Source organism: Sprattus sprattus, assembly GCF_963457725.1.
Source record: "Sprattus sprattus genome assembly, chromosome: 1".
NCBI lineage: Eukaryota > Metazoa > Chordata > Actinopteri > Clupeiformes > Clupeidae > Sprattus > Sprattus sprattus.
The window spans coordinates 63,678,168-63,694,791 of record NC_137920.1 but is presented as its reverse complement, the minus strand read 5'-3'; the positions used below and the strand labels follow the sequence as shown (position 1 = coordinate 63,694,791).

The 16,624-nt window shown below is 42.4% G+C and overlaps 1 protein-coding gene across 1 annotated transcript; it reads right to left on the bottom strand.

The window, feature by feature from the left end:
* Positions 1–979: 979 nt before the first annotated feature.
* stk26 (serine/threonine protein kinase 26) lies at positions 980–14,503 on the bottom strand. The gene is made up of 10 exons (XM_080856196.1): positions 14,064–14,503; positions 11,003–11,233; positions 9,523–9,579; positions 7,779–7,887; positions 6,377–6,534; positions 5,289–5,474; positions 4,708–4,853; positions 4,249–4,378; positions 3,954–4,075; positions 980–3,711 (listed from the first exon to the last, which is right to left on the bottom strand). The coding sequence occupies exons 1-10, from the start codon at positions 14,103–14,105 to the stop codon at positions 3,696–3,698; spliced, it is 1,197 nt and encodes a 398-aa protein (XP_080712322.1). The 5' UTR covers positions 14,106–14,503; the 3' UTR covers positions 980–3,695.
* Between the last annotated feature and the right edge of the window lie 2,121 nt (positions 14,504–16,624).

Sequence of the window (16,624 nt, the reverse complement as noted above, 5' to 3'; positions counted from 1 at the left end):
GACCTGCTGTTGGGGCAATGGTCAGAGCACACTAGGACAGGTAGACCTAGGTGAACATGAGGCGGTTTTGCTGAAATCCCAGCTGATGACTGCTGTGAATTGACTGGATATTGGTCCCCTCAGCAAACTGTCAAGACAGGTCATGGTTAAATATCTGTAAAAGTTTACCTACTTGTGTCCTTCGTAAGGACATGGAAATGCTGAGAGACATCATATGCAGTACTGGCGAGGAATTCCTGAAAATGAGTTTCATCAAAGATAACAACTGCAGCAAAGTCACTGCACTGGTTTGTCCTGATTTTACTTTTCAGAAACACCTCAGTAAATATTGTCCTTTTTCACTTAGTTTTACATGTCTAAATTCTTAAGTGTGAAGTTTGTCTGTAGGAGTACAATCTGATTGGAAATAACAGGAAGGCAAGGCTTTTGCAGAGTTTCTTTTGGGAATGACACGCAGACCTATTGCTTGTGGAGCTGGATATAAAATATAAGTGTTTCAATTACAAAAAAAAGAACCTGATTAATATGTATGGTAGAAGAAAATTGTCTAAGAGCTCACATATTACTTTGCCCTCTTTATCATGGAAATCAATTGTTTAAAAAAGGTTTCTCAGAACATTTTCACCAGATATGATTGTTTTATAATGGCCATGATTAAATTATCTTTATAATGAAATATATATATATTTTTAACTATTCCTTTGAGATAATAGGTTTTCCCAAGAGAGTTCTTTTACGAGGGGCCAGTACAAAACAGACTGTGAAGAATAAAGCATTTAACTGTGTAGTCAGAGACAAAGACAGAATCACTCTGATCATATTCTCCAAAGGCATGTTGGATTCTGTTTTTGCATGTAGCATTGTGCTACTTGTGGGCAGCGCTAAGACAATGGTAAAGTTGACTGGTTACAGGAATGCTTTGTCAGTGTATAATAATACAAATAAAAAAACGGGTAACCTGCAGAGTACAAGAGGCAAATTCATAATTTACATTTTTATTCTCAAACCAAACTAAAAAGCTCTTTGTAACAGTTGAAGCAAAAACAACCAAACAAAAAAAAGCCTATTGATACAGCTTCGCCAGATCCTTGTGCAGCAATTTCATTTAATATTTACTATATAAAAGCTCTGATAAAGAAAATGTACAAAACTTCAGCATCAATGAATTGTACTTAAGAAATATAAAAATATTATACCAAACATTGGATTGCTCAAAAACTCCAGCCAATCTGGCAACATTACGGATGCCTGTTAAAGCATTTTGAAGATACAATGACCATCACAAATATATTGAGTAGAACGATAAATATTTAGGCACTATGGGGTGTTAATGTTGGCATGATTTTCTCCTCGCCAACAAGTTTGTCATCACCATAACCACAACCAACTACAGATGGCACCCTTTAGTTTTTGAGCTTGGCGGAACAGTCCCTTCTCGAAAGACTTCAATGTGATTCTGATGTTTTTTGTTTTTTTTATATTAATAAAATAAAAAATTAAAACACTGCCCCAACACATCCACACTAGAACTACACAACTACAACCTGTGTACCAAACTATAAACCCCAAACTAGAGCTTTATATGCACTTTTGCTTAAGCGTGTCCAATCTCCTTTTGGTTCCTTTACTGCAGTGTCTTGTACAACGTCGCACGACTGGCCAGACAAAGGACACCCCCCCTCCCTCCCGAGAACTACTTGAAGAGCGGGGGAATGTCTGGAATTTGATTTTTTTTTTTTTTAAGTATAAAATAACCCCACCCGCGAAAAAAGTGTACGCAGTGCATATTTCCTTCAGAAGTACAGTATATCTCCCATGACTCCCGCAACAGAAGACAAACGAAGAGAGGGGGGGACAATGAAGTGAGAGGAGGCAAAATAGTCATCACTGAGTTCCATCAACGCAACTCTGCCATTATCATTTAAAATAAAAAATAAAACGAAAATGTACACTAGTCTCCTACTTCCAACTGATGTGTTTCAGACTGATTTGTTGACTGTAGAAGGATGTGAGGCTACCTTAACTATTAAATACTAAACATAAATATTCAAAGTTGTCACCTGCAACTTTCTCTCAATGGACTGTAATTAGTTTTTGGTTGACCAGTAACCAAACCTGTGATTATGTTCTACATTTCAGAGTTCATTATTTTCTATTTACCTATTTATGGCATTCAGTGACAAACGTGCTCTATTACAACATGATAGCTCAAGGCATCAAGACCTGTGAATATCTGGGTTTCCGTTCAAGGTTTTAATACACATTTAGACCATTGAAATAAGAAATCCTGACTGGAAATGCATTAAATTTTGCATGAATCTTCTAATGAGAGGGGGATAGATTAACTTGCATATGGTATAATGTGATTAAACTTGATGAAAACGGGTTTATTCCAATACATTTGCATTTGTTGCAATTTTATCAGGGGTTTCTGTAAAAAAAAACTTACGTTTTGATCCCAAAGCTGTTCAAAACTCCTCACTTGATTAGGAGTGTGTCCATTTCTACTTCGCTAAACGCAGCTGTTGGAAACGTGCACTGATTCGCATTTTGTTTAGCCAAACTTTTATGAACCGACATAAAAGATCCAAATGGAAACCCAGCTAATGACAGTTAAGATGAATACATTTTATAATTTTCTATTCAGACATGAATTAACCTAAACTCCTTTTTTTGCACAGCAAAATTTCACCCTTTTGTACTGACTAAGACACATGTATCACTGATGACAAACTCAATCCTGTGACAATATAAAGGAAAACTGAAAATAAAAAATGATGAAAATTCAATGGTTATTTTGCCTCCTCTCAGTATTGGATTGATTGCCTTTGTGTGGAAGAGTGTGTGTGTGTGTGTGTGAGGTACGTCATCCATATTGTCTGACACGATATGCATGTCTCTCATACAGCAGTTGTGTAATGCTACAAGTAACAGTTTGTAAAGGGGGTGCTACAGTCAAACAGACAATGACCAATCTCTCTCAATATAAATATACACCTGTGGCCCTAAATAGATATTAGGACAGAGGAAAGGAAAGATGAGCTATTTTGAAAAGCTACTGGATGCTCCTGATGCAACGCAAACCCTCTCCTGTTACGTGTGTTGTACTGAAAAAGCATCCCATGAATTAACTTAAAACTATAAAACAGGATATGTCTTCCATATGATTTAGAGGGGAAAAGAATATTATTGTAACACTACAATATAAAGAAAGGTATAGTTATTAGAGCATTATACATGCTGATATCTTGGAAAAGAATTCCCTATTCTTATTACACCCTAATCTTTTTTTTTCTTTTTTCATATCTGTAATTAAAACTTAAAGTCTTAAAAGCTCACTGTTAACTCCCACGATCTTGGGCATCAGGTGAAGCCCAATTTAAAACCAGACGAAATGAAAAAAAGTGAAAACATAAATACATGTCCAAAAAAAAGCATATCTTTGGGAAAGAAAGATGAATTCCTTTTGGTAGTAACTGGTGAGATGTGTCCTTTCCTGTGCAGGCTCAGAAGAAAGATGGATTTTGATATGATGGGGTGCAGGATTATGAGGAGGGAGACACTGCAGCATCTTCTTCCAGCCTCTTCACTTTGTGTGCATGCACACATGTGGAGAGTTAATGTGTGAGTGTGTGCTCCAAGTGGTGTGTGTGTGTGTGTGTGTGTGTGTGGAGTAAAACCATCAGCACATCACATTAACTCACAGAGAACCTACGAGGGAGAAGAGGAGAGACAGAGACAGAGTTTTTAAAATCAGAACTTTTGCCGTCTTTGTGAGCTAACTGTAAAGACACAAAGTGTGATATCTGAAGCCAACTTGTGTTGAACCACTAAAAAGAGCCAGCCACTCTAGCTGAGGAGGACTGGCAAAATATAATTTCCATTACCAAAATATGACTAGAGCACTCGTCTTATCCCCACCCCTCTCCAATGCCTTCTCCACCCCCCCTTACCTCTTCACTCTCTCCAGGATGTGGTTGACCATATGGTCTGTGAGTCCGGGACACAGGTCTTCCGCTGTCTGCAGGCTCCTCTCCAGCTCCTCCAGCATGCCAGGCCTGTGCTGGAGCTTCAGCTGGGACACACACACACACACACACACACACACACACACACACACACACACACACACACACACACACACACACACACACACACACACACAGATCGTTACACTTCAATATTATTTGATGCAACTAACCAATGCTCATGATTGCCCAGTAAGGTTGGGCTGTTGTCTTGTTTTACCTCAGCTAAAATGGTGGTCATCACTGTGGAACTCACTGTCCCATTGGACACCTTCTTGTCTGGTTTCTTCTTGCGGACGGTGGTGAATGACCACTCTGGCTGGGAGGAGTCGTTCTCCTTGTTGGTCTCCCTGGCAACATGGAGAGAGACCTTAAGGTGAGTGTACGGTGTAGCTTAGCACAATCACCTGTTTTTGACATCCACGCCACATCCGTCATTGTGCTGCTTGTTTCTTGACTGTAGACAATTATGTTTTCCAAACCCACCCTAGACTCTTGGCAGTTCTAGACTCCTGATATCAATGTTTTAATGACATCAAGATAAACCACCCCCCCCCCCCCCAAGAAAACATCACAAAACCAAAAAATAGTGCAGTGTAGTAGTTGGGATATGATACAAGGACGTTAAGTAATTTGTGTGTGTCTGGAACAATAACATTGGGCCCTGTGTAGTACTCACGAGTCAGAGTCAGAGTCAGAGTCTCCGTCGCTGTGTCCCTCTGCTTTCCAGCGCTTCAACCGGTCAATCAGCTCTGTGAGGTAGGATGTCTTCTTGGCGTTCTTCACTACGAACTTGTGCTTCAGGAGCTCCTTGGCAGTGGGTCTCTGCAGGCAAGAAGAGAGGTACCATCAGGGGGGATGATGAATGGTGGTCATTGCAAACCTAAAAATCTGATTCACCATGGCAGACTTACTCCAAGAGTATCAGATACTGTGACACATACAGACTAGCCTATTTAAGTATTCATCATATTTATATATAAAAATAAAAAAACCTGTACAGCCATCCTGCCTGCTTGCTCCTGGGGCACTGTACAGCCACTTTACATCAATTGAATATGTTCAAAAAAGATGCAATGCATTAGAATCACGGACTGCGCCTTTACATTCGAGGCGGCTGGAATCATCCCCTTAAAAAATACATTTTAATCAGCTACCTCTGTGAAGCAATTTCCAGAGTGAGTATGCACACATATGCATACCCAAAACCAATTCCTTGCCTTGCTATAGTTTCGGACATCAGTTCTCAAACATACTTACAAAAGCAGGATCTTTGTTCAGGCACAAGTCCACAAACTCCTTGAAGGTCTTTGAGAATTCACCGTTGAGGCTGGGTGGGGTGTTCTTGGGGATGTGGAAGAGGACTCGCATGGGGTGCATGTCCGAGTTGGGGGGCTCTCCCTTGGCCAGCTCGATGGCTGTGATGCCCAGAGACCAGATATCAGCCTGGGAAACACAGGGGAGCGGAGAGAAGGGAACAGAGGTGTTGACAAGCGGGTCACACTCATGAACAACAGGCATGTACTTGCAGTATTTCTCCTATACCAGGAGACTGCTATTCATGATACAATACATAATACTTATTATTTACACACTAGACAATACTTACTTCTGAAAGGTTTAATCTAGCAGATGAGCAGAAGAAATACCCAAATAGGAACTATGCTGGCAAAGTCCACCAAAACAACTGCAAAGATCATGATTAAAACAGAAACTATTCAATACAGTATTTATACGGTCTTGTGTCTAAGAAGACCATAAGGAACATGGCCACTGCCTAACCAGGTGTGTGTGTGTGTGTGTGTGTGTGTGTGTGTGTGTGTGAGGGGGGGGGGGGGGGGGGGATTGTCATGAATAAATGACATCAGGCCACCTGTCTATTTGTTCACATTGCACATCTGCCATGTCATCTTTGTTTTAGTCTGAATTTCACAGGAATCTGCTTTGCTGGCTCGGTGAGCTGATCTGAGCCAAACTTGTGACTACCATGGTAATCTAGGAACGAATTTTGGCTGTCTCCCTAACCACGCTTGGAATTTGCCACAGTCTGTCACAGTTTCTACAAGCAGGCTTACTCTTAAGATCGGGGGGGAGAACCTAAAACAGTCGGTTTCGGAGAGTATTAGGCTTCAGGCTTGCCAGCTTTGCAAAGAAGGAGAAAACGTGGCCAAGACGTCATTTTTTTTTTGCATACAGAAGCTGATTAGTTGTAGAGGGCAGTCTACATCAAGTCAAATGGCAAAACAACAACAATGAAAAACTATGGTCCAAGACAATGTCTCAGGCGTATGAATGTCTGAACTGTAACACATTCACTGGCCCAGTTGGGATCAAAATGGCACTCTTACCTTGGAGTCGTAAGCAGACTGCTGGATCACTTCAGGGGCCATCCAGAAGGGGGTGCCCACAAATGTCTCCCTCTTGATCTGAGTGTCCGTCAGCTGGCCAGCCACCCCAAAATCGGCCAGCTTCACCTCGCCACACTCCGACAGCAGCACATTGGCCGCTGGAACAAAACCAGCAACACAAACGTCTTCATTTACACTGCAGCCATGCTAAATCTGACATCCTACGTGTGGGCAGAAGGTTACTGATACTGTGAGTGGTAGGCTCAGTGGACTGGACAGTTTTATTCCCATTATTTAAGTTAATGCTTTTATCTGGACAACCAAGATTCTTTGGCACAAAAACCAAGTCAGGCGAATAACAATGCTGTTATCGATGTCAAGCCAGTGTTATTGTATTATTCAAAGAGTCAGTAGAATAGGTGCAAGAAGCTTTACATCAACCAAACAGCTAAGCTTAAAGTATGCTATTAGACAGCTTAGGGCAAACCCTTGTATTTGGCTTCAATCTTTGTTACTTAAACTTACATATTGTGTAAGTCATGAGGCATAATGTGATGCAATAGTTGTTTTTAAAGCATATTTCATCCATGCCCGTTCAGTATGCTCAACCCAGAAGCAGACACACAGGGATCACACATTCACACGTTAGGGACGAGAAAGCCATGAGCTGCGACAGAGGGAATTGTGGCTAACATTTTTACAGAGTATGCGGGCAAATCGACCTACGTCAATTGCTCTGGAAGTCTTAATATTGACTAAATAGAATACCCTGATTCGAGTTGATGACAACACACGTCACTGGGATCAAAAGGACAAAATTATAATAAAAAAAGTAATTTTATGTGTTGTAACAAGTCTACTGCCTAGTGTTGTAACAAGTCTACTGCACCTCCCTCCCCTATATCTTAACCTGCGTCTTCTTAACATGAGTCACATCGGCTGCAATGTGTTTTTATCTAGGAGGGAGGTGTCATGGGTGGGAATAATTATTAGATTAAAGTTCTGTAATGACAGACAGTAGTATGTCTCTACCCTACACCAACTGGTTTATGTACAGTTTCAGAGAGTGGTTTCAATCACACTCAGGCATCTCAACAACCACATTTGGGTGGCCCCATAGCTGAAGAACACATATGTGACATGAATCAGAGAAATAACCACAACGTAGTGAAGTCTGCATCAACTTCTGCCACACCCACAGCTGGTCCACATGACACACTGAAAAAACACACATGCCTGCACGTACGCAAGTGCAGACACACCGTGCTGCCCAAACTCGCATCGAATAAATCTAAACACTTACAAACTTAGACTATTCAAAAACACACACACACACACAGACAGACAGACAGACAGACAGACAGACAGACAGACAGACACACAGACACACAGACACACACACCTTTGATGTCTCTGTGGATCTTCTTCTCTGAGTGCAGGTAGTCCAAGCCTTTAAGAACCTCCTTTAACATGGTCGCTATTTGGAGCTCATCAAAGGGACCCGCTCGCAGCTGTAGACACACACACACACACATACAGCATTTAGCATGAGAGGAAGAGTCACCGGACAGGAGAGGGATTCATCCTTATGTGCTTAACTCCCAAAAATGAAAAATTTGCAGATGTGACCAACACCTCAGCTAGAGTAGTTAAAGTGGTTTAAACTTCTCGTGCAGCAGAAAACCACCACAGCCTTATTCATGATTTTCATGCCTTCCTTCCGACTTGTAGATAAAGCGGTTAGCAAACAGTCACAGTTTAACTTTTGTTTTACTGATAGTTAAATGCCCTGCTTATCATGGAATGAACAAACTCTTACTCAAATACTTCAGATTTACACTTTTACTATCAACAGTCTAAACATGTCATGTGGTTTTACTATTAACCATAAAAAGTAGGTCTCTGAAAATATTTCAGCGTGTGGTAGATTCCACCCTTTCTGATGCTGGTGTTGTTGGAACGAGCTGCCTAGCACTACCAGAGCAGGGGCATCCCTCTCAACTCTTCAGAGAGCACCTTCCTTCTTAACCTGCACTTCTACTAGTACTTAACTTGCACTTACAGCAGTTACATTCCTGCACTTTTTTTTCTATTTCTTATGTCAAATATTATTGTTACACTAGGTCTCTATTGCTCGTAGCTTGACTGTTCTCTACCTTGTACGACGCTTTGGACAAAAGCATCTGCTAAATTACTAAATGTAAATGATGCAAACACTTTAACCAGTAGGCTAACCTACAGCCGATACATTAAACAGCTGTGCTCAGGCAACTGTGGTACTTTTCCTCTATTTACCCTAACAGAGGGTAGATGTCCATTTCACCTACAGTTCATTACAGAATTATTTACTGTAGTGGACACCACTAGTCGGGGCGGTGAAAATAAATGTGTTAGACAACGTCCAAGTTCTGTCCAAGTGCAGAGTGGTTTACCCACCACAGACCTCCCTCTCACATAGACACTAAAATAAGCTACACAGCAATAGCCTACCGACAGCCACTCCTGCCAACCTATTTTCTTAGTGTGAATTAAGGGTTGAGGTACTGTAGTGTTCAGGGGCTTCTGCTGCACTAACATATGTGATGTAATTTCCTCTTCTGCCAACATGGCGGTCGGTGGTGTGCCCGTCTTCTGGTGCCACTCTTACCATGCCACCCATCTGAGTCACAGGAGCATGCATGCATGCACATTCCCATGCATGCACATTCCCAGACATCACCAACCCCCACATTTAAACGCATGAGTTATGTCAAGTGCAGGCCCAAGAAACACTAGGTGGGTGGGATAGTCTGGAGCTTACATGTTATCTTAACCATTTAAACGTTTAAAGAATGGCTGGGAATTTAGTTGAGAATTGGGGTCTTTCGAACATTCCTCAAACAATTAATGTTTAATTTTTCAGCCTTTTAATGTTTTTCTAATCCAGTTAATAACCTGAGTGTGAGACCTGGTCTGGTGTAATGCGTTAGGCCAATATCTTAGCAGTTCTATTAGCCTAATTATCTCTTTAGGCCTAAATGTTAGACTGCCAGATAGACTGATTCATTAAAAAGTAATGAGCACTCTCACACACTCTTACACACACTCTTACACACACACACACACACACACACACACACACACACGGTTCTCACACCAGCTCTTACCAGGTCTAGTGCAGATCCGCCACCCAGATACTCCATGATGATCCATAGCTTACTGCCCTGTGAAGGTGGATGGACAGGGGGTTACTCTTCAGGAAGATGAACATGACATATGATATAGATGCACTTGATCACACAACAGTGCTCACACAGATTTGCATCTAAATGCAACGAGACGTTGCTTTATTGACTTTGCCACCGTTGCTTGGAATGGCTTACAAACAACTGTCAAATTCTGTGATGTGAGCTGGAAAACTAAAGATGTTTACGGGAGAAATGCGAGAATGATTAACATGGAAGGCCCAAGCTATCTGCTTTTCCAAAGGAGCTTATTGTGGGATGGGGAGGGGTGTGTGTGAATCGGACAAGGGACAACTTCAACATCCTAATGAGAGCCACATACTGCAGGGCGGGTGGAGAGGCAGCAGGGCAGAAAACACCTTCACGGGCCGTACAGAAGTGGCAGAACCTGACTGCCACACAGCAAACAGCAGACTTGTCAGGGGCCTGGCAGAATTCAGCAGGGTTGGTCACAGCAGCTCTCTGCCCTTCTGGAAATACTGGTATTGTGACATAGCAGAAGGGGGCTGCGAAGAAGCAGCTCCACTAACAATGGCTAGATTATGCAGATGCAGGAAGAGACACAGGAGGCCGCCCGCTTGAACCACACTTTAAACCAGCCTTGCTTTCGAACAGAACTGTTTGTCTATGCAAGACATTCCACCAGCCAAACATTTTTGAAACCCCAGGTCTTCTCTGATACTTTATTAAAGCAAATTGACAATCCATCCACAACGAGATTCAATAACATGTTCTGATGGCCATAATGGGTTTATTGTATCTGTCACTCTGCCTGCATTAAAGCTCATCTTCTCCTCCATGGTCCTTGATAGTCATCATTTATAGCTTTAGCTTACCTGACATTTTGACTTCTTATATACAGTGCAAGTCTCTCTTCAAGCATTGAAACATAACATCGACTTGCAGAATGCCTTCCTCATTTCTCTAGCCTGTTCGAAGGGGCATGTCATTCCATCAGATTATCTCATGTTCTATCGGTTCTTCTCATACTGTCAAACATTACTGAAAGGTATCAATGTTGAGAAAAAATACAAATGGAGGCTGATCGAGAAATGTGAGACTCTTGACTTTAATCACGTAAGTATGCGTGTTAATCATATGCCTTTGTAAGCTGAAACATGATGTGTATGTCTCTGTTCTTAAGTGCTGACGCTGCAGATAATAAATAACATAGTGACTGACTGGTGAAACTGTTGCACAAAGGGTTCTCTCCTTGGTTTATTCATATTCACAGCCCCTAGTTTATTCACAGAACAAGTATAGCATTTTGTCAGTATGCATGTTTTGTGAGGGGGGAACAAAATGGTCTTCTACAGGGTCGACAGTGGGATTACAATAAGGTAAAGGGACTCAGCTAAGAACAATCTTAACCGTTTCTTCCCACTTCACTGCAGCACTATACCTTCAGGTAGGAGCCGTAGTACTTGGTGACGTGCGGGCTGTCGCACTGGCTGAGCACGGTGATCTCCTGCTGGATGTCCTCGATCTCGTCCTCGGCCTCCTCGAGGTCGATGGTCTTGATGGCCACCACGTTCTGGGTGCGGTGGTCGATGCCCTTGAACACCTCCCCGAAGGAGCCCTTCCCGATGCGCTCCAGCTTGGTGAACAGCTCCTCTGGGTCGATCCGGCTGTTCTGTGAATGAAGCAGGGTGTTACGGCAAGGCTCGTGCTGTTTCCATTAGTCAAGGACCTGGCATATGGCAGATATAGATAGGCTTTTGGCATACTAACATATTAAAACAGTCTCTGGACAGGACCAGTAATAAGTTAGATCACATGGACTATGTGCAGACATTTCTGCCGTTGTGTAGGCAACAGAGAAAGAATGTGTTTGCACAAGAGTGTGTTTTGCTTGTGTGTGTGTGTGTATATGTGTGCGTTTGCATGTGTGTGTGTGCACACAGTGCTTATCTTTTGGCAGGCAGGTTACAGCAGGTGTGAAGGACATGAAACAGACCATAACTCAAGACCACTGTACAGAATTTCCAAAATACTCGGGTAATTATTAAAAGACCTTCTTGCACAAAAGCTATCTTTGTTGCAAAATGTAGCCATCATTACACAGCAAACTAAATCCCAGGCATCTTAAAAATGTGTTTCCCAGATCTAAGTAAAATAACAGACAACACAGCAAACAGTGTGGTTTCAAATTCAAATTAGTGTTCCGTGTTGGCACATAAGAACTAGAAGCAAAGCCATTCCGTCTTTTACTTACAAGGAATTCTAGCTGAAGCCATGATGGACTTCGACTACCAATTCCAACCCCCACCCCTCCTCCTCCTCCCATTCCAACACCTGGCAACCCCCACGGGTCTGCTGTTACCAGGCAGCCACCTGGTGCCCTGCTATCACCACAACAACAAGGAACCAGCTAACTGGCCGGCCACTCCTTCCAGCCGCTGTGGTTACCTTCCCCTCCACACAGGCCTGGGATCAGAGCCCTATTGCCGTTCATCTCCCATCTGAAGCCTCAGCAGTGACCACAAAAACAATGACACTGGTCTCAAATCAACTCAAAATAATCACCATTGTACTTAAACCTTTAAGCAGGCTATACTGAAGGCCTTTTTTTGTTGCCAATGAGTTTCGCTCAGCAGGGCAGACGGATGTTGTGGTGAGATGCCAGGCAAGGCTGGTAAGTAAGCAGGCAGTGGCTAGTGACAGTTAAAGTTCCTCAAGCGAGGCAAGGCTTGAATCATTTTTGTGTGGCAGTGACAAGCTGCATCCTGCTTCAATGATCATGCAGAAGCTTGTTCCTCTGATAAAGAATAAAAGAGGGTGGTGGTGGCGGGGCACTCTTGCTCGTATATTTGTCGGCCAGTCAATCAACATATTTGTTAATGAGCGTGACGAGCCTGATTTCAGTGGACACAAGCGCCGTCTGTTTTGTTTTCTTTCCGGGTGTTTCGCTTCAAGATGTCAACCGAAAAGCTGTGGTCTGCTCACATGGGTTTAGTACACCGTAGAAGGCAACACGTTGACACATGACTGGTGATCAAACACAGCCGCACACACACAAACGTCAGAGAGGGGTTTCCAGTTTCGCCATGGCAACTGACACATGGTGCAAGCTAAACTCAGGTGTTAGTTATCAGAGGAAGTGAGTGTAAAGAATACTTCCTCTACGACCACACCCTGACTGCATGGAGAGACAGAGAGAAAGGCGCCTGAGAACTGCGCCGTAGTCGCTACTGTGCCATTGACTTACACCAGCCAGTATGCACTAGCCCTGCAAACTCAGACTTTGGACCATGTCAAGTGGGCAGGCTAAACATTACACTCACAGACCCCTGGCTTCGTAGAACATTAGCCTAAAAGATGTGCCTGACTTTGGTTGATGCGTCACCTTTGGGAAAATAATGAAAACAAGAAAAAGGAAATGTTCAACTTGAAGTGGCTTGTCATAACGCAGCCCACATTACGTGACATCACAGACTTTAGTTTAACTCCATATGGCTTTGCCCACTTCAAAGCCCAGCGCTGATAGAACCTGGCTTGGTGATTTACGCGTCATGCTTTTCCTCAGACGAGCTTAAAGGACTGGAGCAACTCCCAAGCCATATGAGAACGGTGCTTTAATCAGTGTAACCACGCTGTGTGTGGAGCTAGAGGCCTCTAAGAATAAAACGTTTTCAGTCACCCCATTCATATCTCCGTCAGACACGTAGGCTGAAACTCGCCTTTCAGTCTCTCGTTTGAGGATTTAGCCTGAACACCCTGACGGCACCTTACCCAGTGACGTCAGGAAAAGGATTGGATCGGTCGAGCAACAGCATATTCAGAAGTTCCCATGCAGACAACACTGAATTGCTTGCCATTTCAACCATATGATACCACTAGGGCGTTACACAAGCTGAATATCTTCAACATTACTGACAAAATAGCTTCGTGTGTTTATAGTTAGTTAAACTGACCACAGCCAGGAACAGTGGCCAACTAAACTTGTTAAGCTTCTGACCTATTCCCAGGCAAAAATGCAGAGGTCGATCCCAAACTTTAGAAACCTTGGTTCGGACCAAGAATAGCTCGACTACTTCTATTTTTGAGCCAATCAAAATGATAAGGAGCACCATATGAATCCTCAAATGGCACCAGCACCACAGGACGTGTAAAAATAGATCCGAGACTCGGCTATCTTGGGGATTCGGAATACACAGACTTTGCCAGATCTTTATAACAGCTGTAAAACTAAAATTGTGTGGTATGTACACAAAGTTACATGGCTTGACTTTTACGAGCGCATAATAACTTCTGCTAACATTATCCACGCTAACCTATTGTAAGTGACGTTAACGTGAACTATTTCATCAACACATCACCCCAGTAGGTAATGTTACATGACTCGCCTATCCCCTGTTTCAGACCATCCTGGCCATTACAAATACCACGGACACTTTTTGTTATGCTTAATATGTGTCGAGTTGGTGTTGATAACAGTAAGTCGGAGGCCTCAACCACCTTACCTGCATTCCAGGGACTTGCACGGCTACCGGTGACTGGGCCATGTTTTGCGTCCAAACAAATGAACCAAGCAGCTAAAGGCAACTATCGGAATCCAACGATGACAATGTCAACCACTGAAAATAAGTTTTTACTAAAAATCTCTACTTATATTCGACTGAACAGGCTTACAATGTGCGTATATGAAACAGGTTAGCACCTTGACTACCTAGCCAGCTGCATAGGTAGCTGGCCAGCTAGCTAGCTATTTAACCTAAGCACGCTTTCAAACTTGCTCGCAAGCGTATATTTCCATGTCTTCGGTGTCGATAAAGCCCACCAATGAATGTCGGGTACACGAAAGACAGTCAAAAGTTTTGTTACATGCTTCCTCGAATCGAAAGAGCAAGTTTACTAAACTTTCATGAGTGGAATACAGACGCCATGCTCAACCTGCTCTGACTGCAAAGTTGTTTTCTACTTGTGCAATTGGGTGGAGCCGAATACAGCGAACAGGCCGAGAGCGCTTGCGTCACTGGTGCTTGCTGCTGTACAAAGATATGGTAGCCCTTAACTTTTGATTTTCCAGTCTTCCAAATTTCACTGTTGCGCTTTTGTATTCTTAAAGGCACCCAGTGCAACTTTATGTAAACATTCAATGAAAAATAAACATTCAATTTCTAGTCTTTTTTACACGTAGTAAGTTTCAATAACTCCATACCATTAGCATTACATATCGACATTCAAGGAGCAAAGACGAGACGTCGTTGTGTGGTGAGAACTAATAGAAAATCGTAAACAACAACAATCGTCGGTGGGGAGAGGCCATTTTTCCATTGACTGGAATCCTGCTTTATTTATTGTAGGTAACAAAAAATAAAGAAAATGGCTGCGATTGTTGTTGTTATCGATTTTCTATCAGTTCTCACCACACAATGACGTCTCATCTTTGCTCCTTGAATGTCGATATGTAATGGTATGGAGTTATTGAAACTTACTACGTGTAAAAAAAAATAGACTAGAAATTGAATGTTTATTTTTAAGCCTCGAAAGTTGCACTGGGTGCCTTTAATGAATGAAAAATGAAGATCACAAAAAAATATCTTCACTTCTCATGTATTATTATTTTAGCAGATACTCATTTGAATACAGCTCTTTATGTACATTTAAAAAATATTACTATGTTCATTTCATTTCACTTAAACTCAAGGTTCAAAAGACAATTTAAAGCAACATAGTCTTTCTTTACTCTTAACGTACATGCTTCATACTCTTTGTTTATGATGCCCCCTACTGTTCAGTATTCCAACATGAACGCCATGGATACGCATAAAAAAAGAGTGAAGAATAAAAAATCATGTGAATTTATTAATCACAAAATAAGCCAAAAAACATTCTTTATGTTATGTAACATATTTATTTTCTTTCATCAGCTTTGGCAAAGAACACATTCTCAGGCAGTTCAGCATGTGTTTTTTATCACTCAGTTTTGTTTTATTTGTTTGAGCCCATGAATTACACAGTTGTTCATGGAGAGGTTCTTCCTTCACGCTACCACAAAATAATCCCAAACTCTTGCTGGCTCACGTGACACTCTAAAAAAAGACAAGAGTCTCCAGAGGTTTAGTCCGTTTAAACAAAGGGAATGTTGTATCAAATCTTTGGAACACTCCCGTTTCCAAATTGAGGAGTGATGTCATAGGTGGCAGGCTGGCTGGTCTACCCCAAGACAAATGAGCTCATAGTGCAAACAGAGGAAAGTTCCTCCCCCCCTCCATCCTCCACACACCTTAGAGCTCCACTCCATGGTCTACATTCTCGTCTGTGCTCTCCATGGCTTTCAGATGCCCATGGAGATAAGCAGTATTTGCGGTGCCGGTCTGTTTGTGATGACCTCTGGCCCTCTTCTCACACATTTCCAGTAAGGCCTTAAATAACACAACCCATAAATATCATTCAAGTCACTCAAGTAACCATAAATAGTTTTTTATGGTTAGCGTACATTGTTATCAAGTAACGCTAAATGATGTCTATTACTCTTTATGGGCACAGATATGCTGGTGACTCTCCCAGACTAAAGAAAGTTCAGGTGACTGATTACATTCCACACGGGTACATCACCACCAATATTTCACTAAAGTTTTATGCTTGACTGATATCAGCCTGAAAGTCTTTCCTATGGTGACCACTGGCATAATGAGTGGAAAAATCCCAATAGGTCTGGGCGTCGGTGACTGGCCAACAGTCTTCCTCCCGACTCCAAACAGTATTCCACACAGTCTGTTTGTTGGATTGGTTGTCTTGTGGCTGTTTTCAGGGTGTTGTCCAGCAGCCACACCTTCCTTAAGGGCTCATTAAAGTCTTCGGACACCACAAACTGCCTTTCGCACTCTTTGCCCATAGAGGCCTTTCTTAAAAAGTTTATTTTTTTTAAAGTAAAGATGAGCCAAGCTAAAAACACAACCCACTTATCACAGAACCAACATTGAGCACCACCCACTCTTTTGCAGCCTCTCCCAGCCCTCTCGGCTGACCCTATGCCAGGTAAGGGGGCTGTTAGCTCTGCTGTCGCTCACAGCGTCGC